General features: G+C 39.5%; 1 protein-coding gene and 1 long non-coding RNA gene across 2 annotated transcripts in view; one reads left to right on the forward strand and one right to left on the reverse strand.

Moving 5' to 3' along the window:
* PCDH11X (protocadherin 11 X-linked) overlaps nt 1-20,712 on the forward strand; it is a 511,064-nt gene that overhangs the window by 233,267 nt on the left and 257,085 nt on the right. Inside the window, exon 5 of the mRNA XM_054839633.1 lies at nt 14,524-14,595. Coding sequence (XP_054695608.1) covers nt 14,524-14,595 — 72 coding nt within the window. The remainder of the gene's footprint in view (nt 1-14,523; nt 14,596-20,712) is intronic.
* Nucleotides 620-17,402, reverse strand: LOC129211877 (uncharacterized). Its single transcript, XR_008578998.1, has 4 exons — nt 17,319-17,402; nt 8,998-9,100; nt 4,511-4,699; nt 620-1,344 (listed from the first exon to the last, which is right to left on the reverse strand). It is a non-coding gene; the product is annotated as an uncharacterized LOC129211877 (long non-coding RNA).

Raw genomic sequence — 20,712 nt, forward strand, 5'->3', positions numbered from 1 at the left:
AGATTCTGCCACGTTAATTTTTGCTGAAACTGGTTGCCTAAAGTGAATCAGTGGTATCTTCTGCTACAGTAGATTTTTTTTCTCTAAAGTGAGAGGTAAACGTAGGAAAAACTTGTAAACAGAGAAGTAGAAAAAATAATTCCGCAGTGGATTTTTTTTTTCTATAAACTTGTGATTTTGTAATAGTTCTTGTATTCATGGGTATAATCTGAAGGGAAGTTTAAATATGAATTCTGTATTACTAGTATTTCGTCTAGTGAAGAATGATTCTAGATTCTCTGTGTGATGAGTTGGGTAATAGAGGAGGGACGTGTAATTTGAATCTTTTTTGTGATTCATTGATGTGTTAAAAATAGAAGTATAATAGGTCATGATACTTTGCTATCTTCTATTTACTGCTATTGGCCTTTCTAAGATTGTTTAAAAAGAGTCTAAAAATTCACTGATGTGACATAGTACTTTAAAAATTGCCGTGAAACAGAGATGCTGGGTTATGTAAAATTCCTCACAGGATCCAGGACAATGCAGGATTAGGTCTGTTGTCTTAAAGTTTATGTATATCATACATATTTAACATAGAAAATAGTTTCACATTTTTTATTTGATCTGCAGCTTTCCAGAAATCTTCCTCCATCCCTGTTGATATATCTTTTGTCTAACATCAGTCGTGTGACACGTGCTCATTTTGCTGTGTATCAAAAGCAGCTGGTTTTGAGGAAAATCTTTTATGTCATTTTCTTTGTATGTCAGTTACCATTTTTATTAATTATTTTAGCTGTGATTTTTTTATATTTGCAGTGGTTAAAATTTTGTAGCATAATCAGTGTATGTCTACAAAGGAGAACAAATGTGTCTCATTCCCTGTTTCAAAAGGTTTATCTTTTTGGGCTTTTCAGTTAGTATCTTAATCAGCGATGTCTCTTAGCACCTAGTAACTGAGCAGCAGTGACATTTTTTTTTTTTCTTCTCATTTTGATTTTCATTCCAATACTTTGTTTGCCACACAAATAGGATGGGGTTGGTTTCGGATGTTGTCAGCAGAGGCTCCTTGGGCTGGCCGATATAAATCTTGCCGAGTGTACTCATGCCAGGTACGCTGCTGCATCAGAATTGAACATAGAAATTTTGAAGGACACGAAAAGTTTATGATGTTTGCTTTTTGAGTTCCACTTCACTAATATTGAGCAGCAGTGTACGTGCTCAACTACGTGGAAGAGGAGCTGGTGCGTTTGTATAGCCAGCCTATCTGTACTGCTTGTGATCGCCTGGAAAATTCCATTTGGTTCAGTCAACAAGTTGTACGTGGCCTCTTCTTTCTTTCCAACTGCTCCCTTTGAGATAAGTCTGGAATAGGAAAGAAAGGAAAAATATTATTTTTACCTTTGCACGCTGAGGCTTTATACGTGTATAGATAGATCATAACGGCTTTATATAATAACGGTGTTTTATCTTTATTTATGTTACAATGGGACTGACAAGAATATTCAAAGGATTGTGGGACAAAGTGTTCAACATTTCCTTACTTCAGAAAGAAATAATTTAAATAAATTTTCTTTGATTTCTCTTGTCGATAATGTTTCAATTCACACATAATATTAAGCTATACTTGCATTTAAAAAATAAATAATCTGTAAAAATAAAGAAAACTGACCTAGACTATTAATTGGTGGGGTTGTTTTCTGCAGTGAGCCTTGGATCAGTATTTTCCATCTAAAAGTCATTGGAGTGAGTTCAGATGTTTCATTTCAGTAGTACTTCATAAGGTGTAGGAAGTGGAATAATGAAGAACATAGAGAACATAATCTGAAAAGGTCTAAGGGCCACTCTCATGTAAGTTGTGAGAGTGTTTCATGTTCCTTAAGATTTTGAATTTACACCAGGAGGTTTAGTGCAATAATCCTGAGATAACAGAATGTTTTTTTATGGAATACATAAATCATAGGTATTAGAGAAGATCATACAAGACTTGCATAACCTTTAGAAAATTATTGCAATCTTTATAAGTGAAATTATTCCTAGTCTGTTGCATATGGACAAAATAATGCACTTTAATATATTAATGACAGTGGCTACTGTGTATGATTTCACTGCCATATATTATTTCACTGAAAGTGTGCTTAATCTAACATAAGTAGCAATTCAGTGTAAATAGTTTAGAAATCCAGTGATGGCCATTTTCTGTGATTTTGCCATTGCTTTTCACATGCTCCAAATGTTTATTTGCAAGTCTCTTATGTTAAGTGAGATATGCAAACCCCTCAACTTCCATCAGAATGATGCTTCAATGATTTTTATCTCATTAACTATTGCTAAAAGCTCAAATTAGTCCTGGAATACATCATCTGGAGGAATTAAAGCAATTCCCCCTAATAAGCAAACTGCCATTTTCTCTAACACATCTAAGAGCTCTGTGTGCGACAGAACAGCTCCACTGATATTGTTTTCCTTAAGCCACTGGGATGTATTTTTTCCTACAAATAAATGAGGATGGTTTAAAGTGATCTTTGTTTTGTAAGTTCATATCTATGGCCTTAGTTACCTGAAATTAGAAATTCCAGTTTTTTGCACATTTTCCTAACAACATGTAGAGTTTTGGTGGAAAAAACTTGCAAAGCTTCCTGTATTTCTTTGTAAGCTGTCTCAAATTGAAGACTCTGCCATCATGTCTTCACTATTTTTGGTGTTCCAAGTAGCTAGAATTAAACCAGACCAAGTATGTGTACATATTACCATGTTTTGGATTCAGCATTAAAAATCCTTTGCTAACATTTTTGCTGAAATTCCAGGAACTTCATATTCATCTGCTTAGGGCCAGAGCTTGTAACTGAGGCACCAGATCACCTAACTCATTCCCTCGGGTTTCATGTGCCCCGTATCTGTAACGTACTACTGGGAGGTCAAATGCAGAAAAAGAATTATTTGCAGTAGTTTTGAAATAAGCTTGACTTATATAGTGCATTGCTTAATAAGAGTATCCTCTACAATGTAACCGAGTCTGTTTAGTAAAAATGCATAACAAAAATCAAATACATTTTCATGTAGCACATTTGAAATGTTTGAAATCTGGAGCGGCTCTGGAAATCGGAGAGCGAGAGGGCATGTGTGTGAATATGCATCTGTTTGCAAAGGTGTCTTCCAAAGTCTAGTCTTATACTTTATGAAATCTACTTCTGATGTTCTTAGTGTGTTTATGACAGTAGTATTCTTCCCAATCTCAAAGAGAGGGCATTTTGTCTCTCATCTTGGGATTAGGAATAAAAATTGTCGTTGCTTTAGAAGTCACTGCGTGTGTGACTCTGCTCTTTAGTTTGCCATTTTTAAAATGAGGAAAATTATGCTTCCGTAGGAGTGATCTTAATATCAATTCATTATTGTTTTTATAAAACAAAAGGACTGTGCTTTAAAAGTTTTCAACTGCAGGCATTATTAGTGGAAGTGGACCTCCATAAACTAATTTAATCATGTATTTATGGAAGATTTGATTTCAGATACTGTGTTCTGGGTTTTCTTTTTCTCTTTCCCCCACCCTGCCCCAATGTTGAAAATCAATCTCTCGTTCAGTAATTCATGAATAATCGAAAAAAAAATAGAAAACATGGAAAGTGTCAGGAAACATATTTGAGAAACTATGTGTCAGGATTAAAATAAACTTTAAAATAGAAGGTGAGAATGTGCTTGGACTTGGGTCCAATGCTGTTGGTAGAAGACAGTCAGAAACTGATTTATCTTAAGTGAGGACACCTCTCCGGATTAAGTTTAGACATCCTTAACACCACTGTAACACCCGCCTGTCAATGTTCTTCAGTACGTCAGGATTACTCCTCCTGCCTTGTCTGTTACTTAAAAGACGCAGATCTCTCCTGATCCCTTTGCATTCTTAATTCTCACCTTGCTTATAAAACCTACAGAGAGCATGGGGTTTATTTCTTCCTGTGTTCATTCTTTTAACTTGTCAGCTTTATCTAACTGTCTTCAGTTGCAGTAGCGATACAATTTTGCAGTAACCTGGGTTCAGCACAGGCTGCGTAATCCCTGTGGATCGCTGATCTGCGCCGATCACACCGCTGCCGCGTCGTTGGCACTCTTGGTGCTGGGTACGACAGGAGCAGACAAACTCTGCCTCTGCTGCGTGCCCGTGCTCTGAGCGTACTTCTGATCAGAGGAGGGACAAGATAAATACTTGTATAAAGTCCTTAAGTTTTAAATAACATCTGGGCTAATTAACCTTGTAATCATGACTAGGCAATAATGAAAGCACATCTATGTTATGATAACTTCCTGAATCTCCAGGGTGGGCTCATTACTTGTATGTAAAAAAAACCCACCCCAAAACCCAAACGAAAAACCAAAAACCCCCAAACCAAAACCCCCTTCAAAATAGAAAACCTCAAAAACCACTGAGAATGCTTCTGATCCTGCCTGATTTGCACTCCTGCCATGTGCCAATCATACAAATCTACTGTAAGTGTGGAGGCAGTTAAGTATCAGAGAAATCCTGGAGTTGGTGTACCTTGGCCTGAGTCCCTCTGGACTTCCAAAATCTCCTTCTTCAGTGCAGGCTCCCTAGGTGATGTCCCCCACTCGCCAAGGTTTCTCGTGAGTTGTAGGTTCCCTCCTTCCGGAAAAGCAGCATAGCAGACAGATTTATGTAGGTCAGCAAGATAAGAAATTCTATAATGTTATTATTTATTATGTTTAGCTGGAAAAAAAAAAAAAGGTTAGAATGTTATAATTCTTCCTGAAATTGAATTACTAGTCTCTTGACAGCAAACCCTATTAGCACAGCTAAATGTATGATATCAAGGTAGGGTTTTTCCTGTAACTGTGGAAGGGATTCCTGACATAGAGTCAAGATGTGGTTGGTATAACATACGAGCATTAGGGGAAATGTGATGGGACTCTGTGGACTTCTGTGTGTAGCACTTTCTCATTGGAACAAGTAAATAAGTATTTTATATTGTTTTTCTTGATGGAAAGCTGACGTGCATAGTTGTCCAAGGGAAGGGAAGAAGCAGAGAGGCAGACAGGCACCAGTTGCTTTTGGTTAACAAGAAAGTAATACAACTTTAAATGTATTTTACTTTAATAATGTTGAGATTTCAGACTCTATCCTGACTGCATGTAAAGTAATCACCTACTCCTGTCACTTGTTACATATGTCTATGCTGTAAAAAGACTCATATTTTTCGCAAGTTGTGCTGATACAGCCCGCAGTCGCTCTTGGCTTAAGCGGGGCGATGGATCTCCCTTGCGTTGACCTGCCTTAGCGTAGATGGAGCTCCTCTTGCCTCGACTTACCCTTGGTGACTCCTACATGTCCTTCCCTGTTTTACAAGTTACACTGTTTGCATTCAGTCTGAATTATGTGCCATAGGTTAGGATACATGCTGAATAATTTACTCAGAGACTTGATACTAAAAAAAATTATTTCCAAACACACCTTGTTTATCTCTTGAGGGATTATTTATGGTACCGGTGCCTGTTCTGGACAAACTCTTGCTACCTGAAGAACAATTTGGCTTTTTATTTTACTTCATATTCTAAGAACTACAATATGCACTAGAAAAATCAAACATACTTTATAAGACAAATAGTCACAGCTGGGGATAAGGAATATAAATAGGATGACATCAAATGAAAATAGCTGATGATCCAACAAGGCTTCTATAGATCATGTTGTCTCTAATGTCAGGAGAATTGCAGATTAGTCTTGCTGCTCTTTATGAGTAAGCCTATTTATCAACTTGCTGGAAAAATCTAATTTAAGGTGGCACATTTTGCTTAGTTCTGCCACACTTCAAAGCTGGAAGCATAGGGGTTTGTCAGCCATTCTCTCCTGGCTCTAATCGGCGTGTGAGATTCCTGTTCAGGGCTTTCTCCACCAGCCAGGTCCAGGCTACTCCTGGACAACTCCGATAATGAAATTTTAGTTTGCTTGATTAGTAAAGTAAAAAAATGAGGAAGCCTTAGCTTTTAACACCTTTATCCAATTCAGACTTAATGTTCAGAGAGAAAGAGCAATTTAAATTGCAAATGTTCGTTATAAGAAGCTGGCTTTCTATAAAGTGTAACTTAGTCACACCATAGAGAAAGATGATGACAAGCCCTAGAAAAAAACCACATTTGGACAAGGTGGATCCTGGCAGAGGCTATGCTGGTTTTCCTACAGAAACCTACAGAAAGAGAAACTATTTTTATGAAGGGAGGCAACAAGAAATGTGAATTTTAACATCTCCAGAGAAAATATGCAGGAATATAAAAATTCGTAGTTTTGCTACCATGTACTACATTTTTAACATGATGCTTTATATCTGAGTCACAAAACGGATTTGTGTACATTTATATTCATTCTTTAAAAGCTAAGTAGAGCTCAGGCAACTAAAACAAGCTGTTTGATATTATGTTCTTTTTTTTCCCCCCTTTCACTTGATGTAAGAATACCTTAGCATATAATGTCACATTAGTTTTATGTATGTAAATACTTTCAAGTCAGAACATGTAGTGTGAGCATATTTTATCAGCTATTACCACTAAGATTTTTACATATACGAACTAACAGAAAAAAGTTCTGTGTTTACAAAATTTAAAGTAATTTTGCTCCTTTAAGATTATCTGAATTTGTGGGAATGCCTCTGTTCTTATATCAGAAGGAATTTAATTATGCATGGATTAAGAAATCTGGGGAAACTAGTTTAAGTATGTTAGCAATGATGTGCAAGATGAAATGGAAGTGTACTGCAGTATCTGATTGTTACTTAAATGTAATAAAATCAGTTGAACAAGGAAGTCTAGAGAGGCATGTTCCCATAGATAGACATTTTCTTAGGCATTCCAAAATGCTGATGTTCTTACAGAGAGCTTTAGGATAAATCCGTGTAATTCCTGTGCATGACATTTTGAAAAGACCAGAGCTGTGAATATCGCACCTGATTGCTTTTAAGTCAAAAGCTTTCATGTGCAGGAAATAATGTTTCAATTAAAAAGAGAGAGAAAGGGGAGGTCATTTGACATTGCTACATTGCATTCAAAATTATGTACAGAAAAAGAAAATGAGAGGAAATTCAATGGGCTGCTGACTTAAAGCTGAACAGACTCAAATGTTTGTATCACCTGTTCTAAAGGCTGTTAGCTCACAAGTTCAGTACCAAATTACTGTATCGAGTCTCAGAACTTGGTGCTCTCAGTCTCCATTTTTGAAATTTTGCTATTGATAGTTACCAAGCGCTTGATTTTATTCTCTGTTCTTCCCACTTCAACTTTGTCATCATTTAGTGTCTGCAGTCTATAAATTCCCTCTACTATAATTTCACCTGTGAAGATACTATGATTACAAATACTGACAGCAGGTGGAAAGAATTTCTACCCTTCAGTATACTGACTTTGCTTTGTGCTTTTCCATGTGAACTGTATTTGATTTACAATTAAAAGTGTATATAATACACACTTGTAAGATTAGCGAGCATTTTGATTTTTAATACCATGTACAGTATCTGACATTTCATTGGAGTTTCAGAGGAAATCCTTTCTCCTTGCATAAAACCAATAGGATGCATTTACCCTACAAATTGCCCCTGAAATAGATACTTGTTCTAGTAATGTTTGGAATAATTTCTCCCAAATGACATCTTCTTTCCTGTAAGATGTTTGATCATGGAATCCTCGAATACAGATTTGGGGTTTGCTTATTCTTGGGTTTCTCTACAGAACCATTAAGAGAAAGGATTTGCCATGTGAAGATTCATCATGTATGTATGGATTTGCTAGCTGTATAAAAAGCATTGTTCTTCTGTGGATGACCTCCTTGCACAGAATGATAGTTTTATCCTTCTCTACATCATTATGTTTGCTGCACAAAAATCCTGCTGTGCTACATCATAATAACATGTAATCTTCTTGCTCAGTTTAGCTGAGATTTAAGGAGCCGCTGTTCATGGAAGCAGTTTTCGAAAGTCTGATCTATAATTTACCAGAATCAACCAGGCAAAAGAGCAAGAGGCTTTATAAGAGGGATACAGCCCTTAAAACTCTTAAATGAAGATTAGTTTAAAGTTTTACAATCCGGTACAGAACCATCTGGCAAATCTCATGTCAGGCTTTGTTAAACCTCTGAGCTTTCCTAGTATGCTGTAGTCATTCAACCCCCGCCCCACACCCTGCCCTTATCTCCCATTCCCCTGTCTCCTGCCAGGCACCCACTTTGCTCAGAGATATGTTGGAACAAAAGAGGGAAATAAGTAAATGAAGGGTTGATTTTTCCACAGGAATAGTATAACAGCTGTAAAGGATGGAGGCTGTGGGTGTGCAGCACCTCTGGAAATCGTGCCCTTATAATTGCTGTCTGGCTGTATATGCACTAGGTGATTTATTGCATCTTTGAAGAGGTAATTGCAAGATAAAAGCTGCCTGTTGGCAGAACCATTAGAGACTTGCTGGGTTAAATTGTGGCTTTTGAGGCCAAGGAATCACTGGGAGGACACATAGCAAAATCACAAAGCATTTTGATACTCTCAGAGATAGAGCTGCAGTTGTTACAGCCAGAAGAGCGTAGAAGTTGTGTCAGTGGTGATTCCAGATTGCTGTTTGGTGTGGAAAGCTGATTGTTCCCGTCGTTCCTAAATCACATTTCAGGGCTCTAGACTCTGGGTTCTTCACCGATACCTCCCCAAAAGGATTTTTATCTCTGAGTTCCAAATTGTATTTTTGTTCTTTGGCAAAAGACAGACCCAATGTGTTTCTCAAACACAAAGCAAAAACCCTTCCATAGGAATCATTCCTAACATCTTGATTTCGGCCGTCCTATGGCTTTCTCATATACTTCTATGCCACACTGATTTATTTTCATATTTATATAAAGCTTGGAAACATGGAAGAAAATTACTTGTCCTAGCAATATGTTAGATAAAATTATACTTTCTTCACTTAATTTAACCCTTCTGTTGACCTTTCACATGAAGGGTCTTAGGAGGCTGAAGGAGAGGACTGCAGGAATCCACTTACCTGAACTCAACTTACAGGCAAGAAGGAGGCATTGTTAATGGCGGTAATCTCCTTCGCAGGCTTACAGCATTTCTCTCTCGGTGTGATAATAAAGATGTTCTCCCTGGACAGTGAAATTAGTACACATGATTTCCTGACTACAAGGTGGGGCAGAAAAATAAAGTCTGCGGTTTCTGTCTAAAAGTGTAGTTTTTGGCTGTGTACTTTAAACATAACTAGAAAAGACAAAAGCTGCCCCAAACAAACATGTGCAATCCCAACCAGACTTCGATAATGTAACATAGCTAATATACTACTTACAAAATGTCTTTTGCTCTTTGTTTCCTAAATCTCACTTCAAGCCATGCAGGATTTCAGTGTGAAAGACAATTTCATAAAGCACTTTTTTTTTTTCTTTCCTGTAAAGCGCAGGAGTGGAACACTTTGAGTCAGACAATCTTAATGCTGCCGTAGCAATTTTGTAAGGCACCAGAGAAAAATGCATCGTATTATCTTTGAATTTCAGTCTGCTTTTGCTTCTCACAGCAATCAATAACCATTAGAATTATTGGTGGTAGTATCCATCTAGATAATTTTAGGGCTTTTCCAGAAATCAAAATACATAAACCAAAATTGTCACGTTGTAACTTTTTCTTTTCTTTTTAACTCTAATAAATCCAGATTTGCTTTTGAAGAAAAGTAAAAAAATTCTGTTGATAAGGAAGCGGGATGAAAAGGAGATGATACCAAGCTGAACGGACCCCGTAGTTAGTATTGGAATAAAAAGTTTGAGGGCTAGAACAAATTCCCTTTGCAGCCTGGAAAAGTGATAATCATTGAAAAATTAGTCATATCCATGGGTCAAATTAATAGAAATTTTTATGATTATTTTAAAACCCCAGCTCACGAAGCTGAGGCCAACCAACTGAATGTAATTTAACTTCATTCCAGCAAAAAGGGGAGGTCTTTCCCCCAGTTTTAGAGTATGTATGTTGTATTAGAGGCGGCTGCCTGGCCGCTCCGGAGTTCAGGCTGCAGGACGCTGAGGGATATGGCAGGCTCTGCAGCTCCAGCCGGGTTTGGCAGAGAGCAGGCAGCTGCCTGTTCTGCCTGCGGAGCAGGGTGCCGGTTGCGTGTACGGCTGGACGCGGCAGCTTCCTCTGGTTGCTGGTTCTAGTCTGAGGCAGTGTGGAGAGGGAGAGGCAGAAGGGAGAGCTCGGCCGTCAGGCAGCATGGCAGAACGGGCATCCCTCTTCTTCCTCATCCCTCACCCGCATCCCACCTCCCTGACCTACACCGGGGACTGGCAGGGCGGGATCCCAGGCAGGGCGGGATCCCAGGCAGGGCGGGATCCCAGGCAGGGCGGGATCCCAGGCAGGGCGGGATCCCAGGCAGGGCGGGATCCCAGGCAGGGCGGGATCCCAGGCAGGGCGGGATCCCAGGCAGGGCGGGATCCCAGGCAGGGCGGGATCCCAGGCAGGGCGGGATCCCAGGCAGGGCGGGATCCCAGGCAGGGCGGGATCCCAGGCAGGGCGAGCCTGGTGTCTTGAGGACAGACAGACGGGGGTTGAGTCGGAGGGTGAAAATAGGTTGAGCAAAGTAGCAGCATCTTGTGACGGATCAGCCTAAACTGTACAGGCCCTGGGGGCCGAGTAGTGTAGAGGGAGGAGGCCATCAGAATGGAGATCTCCTCCTGCGCGTTCTTGTACGATTAGTTTGAGTTATCTCAGGTGCACAAGAGATTCCCCCTTGTGTTTCAGAGTGGGGATCACCATTGTGGCATCTTTAAAGATAAAAATGAAGTCTGACTTAAAATGATGACTTTCATAACCTTTAAAATCTATTTTACAATTTATTTTCTCTGGTAGATTTTGGAAGCCTGGATATTACCTGTCAAGCTGTCATAAGTAATTATGTGTTTGTTAACTTACTGTTCCTAATAAACAACAGGAAATATTCATGATGAATTTCATTTTTCCCTAAAAAAAGACTTAATAACTACTTTGATTAAATATTAAAGCATTCTTTTGCTGTTACAACTAGACAGAAAATTCCAGATATCAGCAAAATATTTTGTGCACAGTCTCTTTACTACCTGGCTATTATGCTGGACTGTATTGATTACTAACATAATTGATCAGGGTAATTTCTAGGTGGTCAGGTGGAAGACTGATGTGACGGGCTGTATGATGAGTCAGCCAACGAAAACTTCTTTCATACTGTCTCACTGAAAATACCTGAAAATGGGACTTTCGGTGCACAGACAGGATTGCCTGGCCGTGGGGAACAGTTGATAGGAGTAGTGTGTTTCCCACTGGGGAAAAGGGATTACTGAGATAAAGGAAACTTTTACAGCCAGCATGACCTCATGTGGGGCTTTTGCCTTCCCTGGTGCCTGTACCAGGACAGCAATACGAGGGGTCAGGTAATGATGTAGAGCAAAGTGAGTCTCCCTCAACTCCAGCGGAGGGGGCATTTCAGAAGGCGTCAGAGGAAGGGTGGGAACTGAATCGGTTGTCCGGATAGGCACCACGCTTGTGGAACGGTAGTTGGCTGTAGCAGAAGTGACAGGTGGTTCATCAACCATGAAAAGAACCTAATTTATTCCAGAAGTCAAGCCTGCCTGCTAGAGAAATTGTAATCTGTGTGTGTACAAGAGCTAAGGGAGCTTTAATGGCACTGCTGAAACCATAATGTAATATCCAGGTTGAAATCATTCCATCTTTATCTCATTATGAGTACAATTTTCTTCTATGTGTGAAATTTAAATGTCAAATTGAGGAAGTAGAAGGAACATAAACAAAAGACTGTGGGCATATTCTGTTGTTACTTTAGAGGAATTGTAGAAGCTGCAGAAGGCTGTAGGAAGATGCTCCAAGCAAAATGGGGGGATAAAGGCTTCCAAAAACTTACTGCTTTTAGTAAGAGCTTCTTTATCTGGGTTGGAAGAAAGAAGCTCCCGGGAGGATTGTCTATCATTACCACATTCTTCTTTAAAAAAAGAGAAAAGAGAGCTTGTGAGTAAGTGCTGCTTATGTGATCCATTAAGAATGTGTGTATATCTCAGAGCGCAGTAAGTAGGGAGCTTGTCTACTAGAAGCACAATGCTACGATAGTAGCAGGTAGTTCTGAACAAGTATTTGTACGCTTTAGGGTTTGCAGCATGCAGAGTTGGAAAGCTGCAGCAGATGTGCCGCTAGGTAGTGGTACAAGTGCTGGTTCACGGTAAGCTCTCTCACGCGTCGTCACGGCTCGTGTATTAGGTGTTTTGTGTCATTTTTTTCTACGCCGAAAAGCGACAATGAAAATGCACTTCCAGGTTCTCTGTGGCAAGCCAGATCCGTGCTGTGTGTTAAGGCTTTTAATTTCTAGAGCTCTAGGTCTGAAACAGCATCGTGAAAGCAGAATGAGAGCTAGAAGGGTGTGTACCAAGTGTGGAAAGCGTGTAGGGGCTGAAAGCAGTCACTGCTTGTTTTTTTCCGTTCTGCCCTGTGCTCCAGGATGCAGGCTACTGTCTGACCAGCAGTTGCCCCAGAATCTGCTCTGTTTTCACTCTCGCCTGTGTTTTGTCACTACTTTCTGATGCTTGTCGTCTGAGGGGTGAAAGGGTGCTGGGGAGTGGAAACAGTAGGAAGGAAATGAAGAACACAAGGTGCTAGTGTACAAGAAATTCAGTATTAAAGAGGTTTTTGAGTCTTCATTAACCTATACCTAAGATTTAGAGCATGGTTTTCAAGTGTTACTCAAAGGTTTTGAGTATTGTCTCACCTAAATGTACTTTTGCATCCCTTTTCTTCATGTACTCATGCACTTGCTTTTTCCTTTTTCTCTCTGCTCTAAAATAGAACTGACTGGACAAATGTTGTATAAAAAACATGATGTGAAATTCCAAGGAAAACTATTTCTCAAGAAATAGTGTGATTTTTAATGTCAGTTCCTGGCAGGCTATCCCATATGGAATTATTATGGTATCTTGGCACCACAATTGATACGTTTAATAATTTTCATTATGTGTTTGGGTCCCTTTGATGCTTGATTATTACATTTAAAAAAAGATTATAAGGTAGAGTACATTTTCTTTTGAACATATGAAAAACACAACCTTCCCTTTCCAGATGCATTCATTCTAACTCTAGCATTCACTAAATCTGTGCTTATTTCTTTTTTCTTTTGAAATGCACTTATTGTTCTATTTCAAGAATGAATCATGCTCCATTGCTACCCCAAAATATAACATAACAAAAATGGTAAAAATGATTGCCTGTAATCTATTATTACAGGCAATCCAACCTGCCAAAACAAAATTGCCATTTAATAAGGTGGTTTTTTGAACTAAGCCCTGTGAATGCTCCATGCTAACTGAAGTTGCCCACAAATCCCATATTTAAAGAAATATTTACTTTTAAGTGACCATATTTTACTGTATATGACAGAAAATCCAATGGCATATCTCTCCCTCTCTTTGTCAATCCTTGCAGTCTCTATGGAAGTTTGGATCGCTCTGATGTGAGACCTGGATAAGATGCTGTTTATATTACATATTGTCAAAGGCCTTATCCGAAGGGTAGTACGTTACAGATGTTGTATTTCAGGAGGAGGAAAATCCTGGTGCTACTTAAATAGCGTATTTCAGCAGAGGACCTATTTTGTGAATGTCAGTGTTCCCATTTTATGACAGAAAGAATTTAAGGAGAAGGGAAATATAAGAGACTTGTCAGTATTTTTGCAGCAATCCCTGGGAAATTCATATGGAGAAAATTCAAAGGAGCCAACATCCTATTCAGTGCTCAGAAATCTTACGTATTTGTTATTGAAGCAGAGCCATTACAGGTATTAACAAGTATGTGCAGGATGTTATGGCAATATTTAAAAAAAAAAAAGGAAATGCGAAGGGTCAGCAAGTCTAATTCTGTGAGGACTACTTTAATCTATTTGATTATACTGGCTTTTGATTTGAGGTGGTTGATCTTGAAATATGCCAAGGTAGTGAAAAGTGGGAGACAAGAAGCCATTAAGCTGCTCAGTCTTCTGCTCCAGCTCCAAAGGGCGTAAAGGAAAGGCAAGGGCCGTCATCTGAAAACCTGGCTCCCCTGACCAAATAATGCAGACTTTAAAAATGTTTTCCTTAACATTTCTTTTAATTCACCTATTGAAGTTAGTTCCACTGCAGTCCATGTCTTTTTTCAGGGTATCCATTGAACATAGCACAGCAGAGAAACCAGAGTCGAGTTCCCTCTGACGTTCTGCCGCTGAACCTTACTCTGTTGGCAAATTATTTCATATTTTTGTCCGAGGTTTTCATCTGTACACACAGAATGTGTGTACCTCTACACCTTGAAAGTTAAAGCAAGTCTATAAAAATTAAGTTACTTAGCTGCAAAACCCATCAGACCTACAGTTACTCCAAATGTATGCAGTTGTGCTACATTACCATTACTTTTGTATGAATTTTGTACTTGACTGTTTTATTCCCGCAAGGGAAATTTATGCTGAATGCTGACAGAGTGGTTGAACCTATAACTGATGCATACTTTTCTCTCCTAAAAGCACACAAAAGAAATGGGAAGGCCACAAACTCCTTTGAAAGAAACAACCTTGGAGCCTTGGACTCAGCCACAGGTAGGCTGGAACAACTCTTCTGATAATGTGTTTTCTGTAACGGTGGTTTCTGTAAGTCTTGACAGAATTAATCTGGGGCTCTAAAGAAACGCTGCTACAGGTAGCTCTGTGGTTCTTGGCATCGTATGTCAAAATGATTTGTTTTGGTCTTTGCCCAGACTATTGGTAGTGTCCTTTTAACTGAAGTCTCAGCTTTTTTCCAAGGGAGGAATGCCAGGATTATCTTGCCTTCAGTTTGCGTTCATTTATGTGCTTAAAAAACTTTGTGGAACTTGACAAAACAAAACTACTTTCTGAATGGTGTGTCAAGAAACTGCAAGCGTCTCCTGGTGTAGCAATGAAGTTTGTGGAAGTTTGTTATTTTGAGAGGAAAGTTTTGAAAGATCAACCTTTTGCATCATAAGGATTTAACCAAAAATGAAACAATACTTAATCATGCAAAAAGAGATAAAGAAATGGCGATATTAATATGCAATCTTCCTTAACACAAAGTGGGTTTGGATGTTTTGGCCTTGCGGTTGTGTACTTACTTGAGCGAATCAGTTATAAATTTCTTACATGCAGGAGTTCAGAGCCATTTTTGCTACTCACTCCCTGTGTATCAGTGTACTGCACCGCACATCGCGGTATGTGGCTTCGGAGGTGATGGAAGCAAAGAGCCAATTCGTAGCGCAGGTGAAACCGGACGTTGCTGTTCCAAGGATAGAGATTGGGGCTGTAAGAGAGAAGGTACTGGAGCAGGGTGGAGATGGGGAGACCAGCCTGGAGAATCAGGCAGCTTCTTCACATTCCCAGGGGAAGATAGCTGTTGCTTTTTATGGACGTGGGGTACTTTTCCCTCAGCAGCCACCACATTTGTAATCCATTAGGCCGAGTGCCTCTTCCTGACAGAAGCACCCACCTCTGCTTTGCAGGGTTCACCTGTAGCTAAAGGCAGCAGTGAATCTATAGCTGTAACGCCCAAGGTGAGAGTTCGCTGGCGAAGATGGAGAGAACCAGGCAGAGGTGGCAACCCCTGGTCTGTGACGACAGTGTGACTGTGGTCTAAGTAGGCTCTGCCTCATGGTTTCAGGCTGTAAGCACTCTGCCCAAACACACAATCACCTGTTAATCTCTAGGTTTTACAAACTACATATATGAAATCCTCCAACTTAGTCTTGTTTTAGAGGCATGCTTACTCCAAAAGCATGCGGTAAACACAGTGTAGGAATTTAGAAGAAATGAAGGAAAAAAAACCCCCCACATCTCTGTTAGTGGTAACTCTGTTCATGCTTGAGCGCATTTTTTTATTAGTTGCGATGCAGGCTTTCATGGTACAATCTATACACTTGATTACAATATGATAACATTGCTGGTAGTTCTTAAAGGGTATATTCTTTACTGTAGCCACAGATAAGCGGTATTTATGTTTGTGTACCTCTGCGTACAGAAGACAGTCATGGGTAAACATGCAAACCTTCTGTTGTAGGGAAATCCCTCCGCTGTTACTCCAAGATGTAGGATCTTCCCTCTTTCCTACAGAAAAGGCTCCCAAATGCAGCGCGTGCCCCGACCGTTTCCAGCTACTGCACGGCCAAACCTCCAAACGCCTCTGTCCTGGCAGCTGCTAATCGCAACAGTTAAGCGTGCATTGATCTGTGTCTCCAATCAATAATGTTTATGTGCAGGACCACAGGAGCTCGCTATGGTCCATAGTTACTAATAGACAGTAACTCCTTACGTGCAGGAACAAAACTGTTGAGGGAAGTGTTTCGTTCCAGCAGTTACTGCTGAGGGGCTGACGGATCCTGGAGGGAGGGCGAGCAGGCTCCTCCTGTTCCCTTGCCTACAGCACGTGTTGCAGGGCAGGCAAGTAGAGAGCTCGGAGTTAGGGCTGGGCTTCAGTTTGTTGGCACAGAAGAGAGGATTTTGGCTTCTGAGTTGTTAGAGGAGGAGACGAAGCAGCTTGATGCCGTGACTGGCGTTTAGGGGAGCCCTGGTGCACGGACGTGGGTGTCGGAGGTGAGCTGTTGCAAGAGGTGGTTTGTGTGACTGCTGCCAGCAGCGCTGTCACAGAAATGCTCTGCTGGGCTGTCCCAGTGCTGACGATGATCAGTGGTCTTCCTGGGCATAGAGACCGTCACTGGGTTATCTGAGCGCTTCTGAAAGCTGCATTTGCCACTGCTTTATTTAGTAACTACACAGATTAAAACGTGAAATGTTTTTGTCGTTGCTATTCGTTCTTGGGGAAAAAAAAAATCTGCTTTTTAAGAAAATACGTGCAAAGAAGCTAACACCAATATGCTTTTTTATTTCGTGGAGAGAAGAAATGTAATCAACAAAATCAAAAACTGCTGGAGCCATTATTGTAGCAGAAAATTAAATTAGTTGTTAATTCTTTCATGGATGTAATTCTGGCCCCTGCAAATCCCTCCTTAGATATTTTGTATAAAGTGAGTAAAAATTCATGGCATGGATAAAAGCTTTGTCTATTTTATGAGCAACAGGCAAATGATCCAAATGATGCTCATAAAGCAAATGGTTCCCAACTCTAAAAGGAGGAGGAATATATTTAAAAGCCACTAGAATGAACCATGAGTAAAACCAACCCCTATTTACAAAAGGTGTTATTTACATGAAAGTTTTTTGCCACCCTCCCCCCTAACCCCAAGGGAGACACTCACTACTTTTGTCTATTTAATAACAACAATAAAAAAATCATTACATTTTCTTGGGCTACTTACTGCTCACTCAGTGTTGAGAGCTGCTCTGGGATGTGTTTCATCAACAGAGAGAGTGCAGGCAATAGCTGTGAGCGCAGTTTCGGTGTGCAGGGCCAAGCGGGCAGTGAAGCAGAAAGGACCACATCTGGCCCCTGGTACCACGAGGTGAGAAGCTGGCGCCGATTAGCAGTCGGGCAATTTCCCACAGAGGTTATAGTCTGGGGGAAACAAGAAATGGTGCTTTTTGTGGAGAGGGAGGGAAGGCTTTGTATCCCCTCTTCTGTTGTAGCTCTCATTTTGCCTTGTTTGTTCAAGGTTTTCATCTTAGAAGCAGCCAGGTAGCTGAAAATTTTGAAACTGAACTGTTCGATTACACGAAAAAATAAAGAACTGTAGTGCTTTGTCAGGCTCACTTCTTGTTCTGTGGTGGGGTTTTTGTTCTTGGTTTTGGGGTTTTTTTGGCTGTGATTTAATAAGTTCCTAGAGCAATATGACATTGCCAACGTGGGAATTCTTTTTCATGGCCATGCCTTTTAACTTGCAGTTTTCTGTATCTTTATCTGTGAACTCAGTGAACGGAAACTGATGTTACTGCCTGGAAAATAACGTACGAGAGACTCGTTCCGATAAATTCGGGACAAGACCTTTGCAGATAAGGAACGTGTGTGCTAGTAGTTGCCCAAATAGACTTGTCATTGGTTTACAAGCTTTATTTAAATGCTAAATACCAAGTATTCCTGTGGTTATGGTTTTTACTGCTTTGCCTGATTAAACATTTAGCTGATAAACCCTGTCAAGGCCATTCAGAGCTACTGCAGGTAAGATTATGTATTTATAGCCTCTTTTTTTATGGTCAGTTAGAAACAGGATAATTTCAAATCAAACTAATCTGATCGTTTAAATTTTTGAGGTTGCTGACACTATTTTAAAATCTGAAATTTGTGTGGTAACGGCACGAAACAACATTGATGATTCTGATTCAGAAACAAATTGCTCTATTCTTTGAAATTACTAGGAGGATAAATCTAGAAAGAGAGAATAAGGATTTACCAAAATAAGGAAAAGAACAATGATTAAGGTTATGTAGCTTAAAGCTGCAGGAGTGGCAAATAACAAGGTCAAATAGCATGGCAGGTACAGCAAAACTCCCACTCTTCAGTTGCAGAGTGTTTCTGACTTAAAACTTCTTTCGGTTTTTGCGATTCTTACCTCACTATCAGTTCTATATCTATGTGAAATACCGCATATAAATGATTCCTAGAGGTGTTCGACAGGGTAAAATGTGAGAAGGTGGTGGTGTTAGTGCTGTAGCTTTTTATTTGTTTATTAATTGTAATAGCTCCAGGTGCTCTTTCTCACTTAAGATAATGGCTAAAAAGCCAGGGTATAGTTGCATTAATTTTTTCTGGCCCAAATGTAGCATAATTACTTTAATGAACACATTAATTTATTGCCTTTTCTCACGCTATTCCTCCTTCGCAGTCCACGTTGTCACTGGAAACCCAAACAACGATGACCCTGAAGGTTTATAGCTCTCCTCAAAGTTCTCTGTGAGGGTTGAATATCCAAGGATTGAGATTTGTCAGGCTCAGGAGGTGCGCATTCGTGTGTGTCTTACAAATAAGCAACATCTAGCACCAACGTGGCCTTTATTACCACCTGGTGTAACGGTGGTGCATCACCATAGCAATGAGCATGACTAGCAGAAGCAAAAAGACACAGACCAAGTGCGACCATTTGTCTCTCAAAAGCAGAAGAGGAAAATAATTTGTCCTCTTTTGCATCTGTAGTTTTGTTTTCTCTTTGCGTGCAGAGCAGAGTCCTTTTTTTTTTTTCTTTTTTTTAAGCAGAATTACTTTTTGTGGAAAGGCAAAAACACTCAGACTGAAATCTAATTACAAATGATAGAGTGTAGTATTTTTCTGCTCAATTTTAAAGAATCACTTTATAATCTTGGAACAGTGGATAACAACATCGCTAATCCAATATTTTAACAGTAAATACGTTTGATGATGGGAATTGCTACACTAATCTTATATCCCTCCACAATATAGTTAAGAAATCCACAGGGGGTTTTACTAATCAGTTTTTGTAAAGTAAATCAAGTCATGTAATTCTCGTTCCCTCTAAATGCCCAGCAACTGCAGGCAGAACCCTGTGCAGTACTTTTTGTTCTTTTTATCAGTTTTGTACCCTGATCCGCAGCCGTGCTTTCCTTTTGGTATGCAAGACAGAGATTTCTGGAGAGAAAAGTCTCCGAGCATCCTCCGAGAGAGATGTGTTAGTAGGTGAGCTGGCGATTCACCTTGGTCCCCTCGCCTGCCGTGCTGGGAAGGGATGGAGCGAGTCGCAGAGGCGAAGAGCTGCCCATAATAAGTATACCCCAGCCACGTTAGCCACTATGCCTCTGATACGTGTGGTTTAAGTTACTTAGTTTAGACCCCAGTTTTACTGACCGGTGAGATATATTGCAATATGGCTTGTCTTTTTATCTTGTTTTAAAAAAACATCAAAAGTAAAATAGTTTTCTTTTTCTTAATTATAAAGAGAGTGTTTTACATTAGGAAGAAATATTAACAGCCACGGTTAAATATTTGAAGAGAAGCAACTAATAATAATTCTGTGCATATTTTGTTCCCACAGTTATGGGAACTGAATTATTTTTCATGAAGTCCTGGTGTGCTCTGTTTACTTAGCTCACAGCTTCAGCCTTCAGGATTTGAAATCAGTGAAAATCAGACTGAAAGTGAAGCTTTATTTCTGCCTTCATGTCTTCAGCTTAAATACAGAACAGTCACCTAACTAGAGTTATACAGTCTTGTTATACCCTTACACCCTGGTTTTATTTAGTATTTAGAATCTGTGTGCTCAAAATATTTCCATTTTATAATAATAAATAAATATTACATATGCCTCAAGTATATTTCTTATTTAATGGAACTTCAGTTGTGATCCTGAGTTCTGGCAGAAAAGACTTAGTAAATTTAAAAAAAAAAAAAAATATTATCCAGATCAGTGTAGAAGGTGTAAGGATCCTAAATGCCATTACAGTTGTCAGCATAAATATCTGAACTATTTTTGAACACTCCAATCTTAAAACCTGATTTTTTTTTGTCTCTTAAAATGGCAGGCCTCACAAACTAGAAGCCAACTGGAAGCAGACAGTTGTTTTGGTCTAATTTGGGTACCAACAGGAATTAAATAATATATTATTAGGAAACTTAAGAGAAAAACACACTAATTTTTGCACTTTGAAAATAATTACAGTTGATAGTCCCATAAAGAATCTTTCCAGCAGCAGGTAGTGTAGTACCTGATTGCCATAAGGTACAAACCTGGCTTCTCACAGATAGCTCCACTCTTCTTTTTAGCTGTGTTTCTAGGTTAAAATCTGTATTTCTGACGCTTTATACAA

The sequence above is a fragment of the Grus americana genome, chromosome 12 (assembly GCF_028858705.1).
Source record: "Grus americana isolate bGruAme1 chromosome 12, bGruAme1.mat, whole genome shotgun sequence".
Lineage (NCBI taxonomy): Eukaryota > Metazoa > Chordata > Aves > Gruiformes > Gruidae > Grus > Grus americana.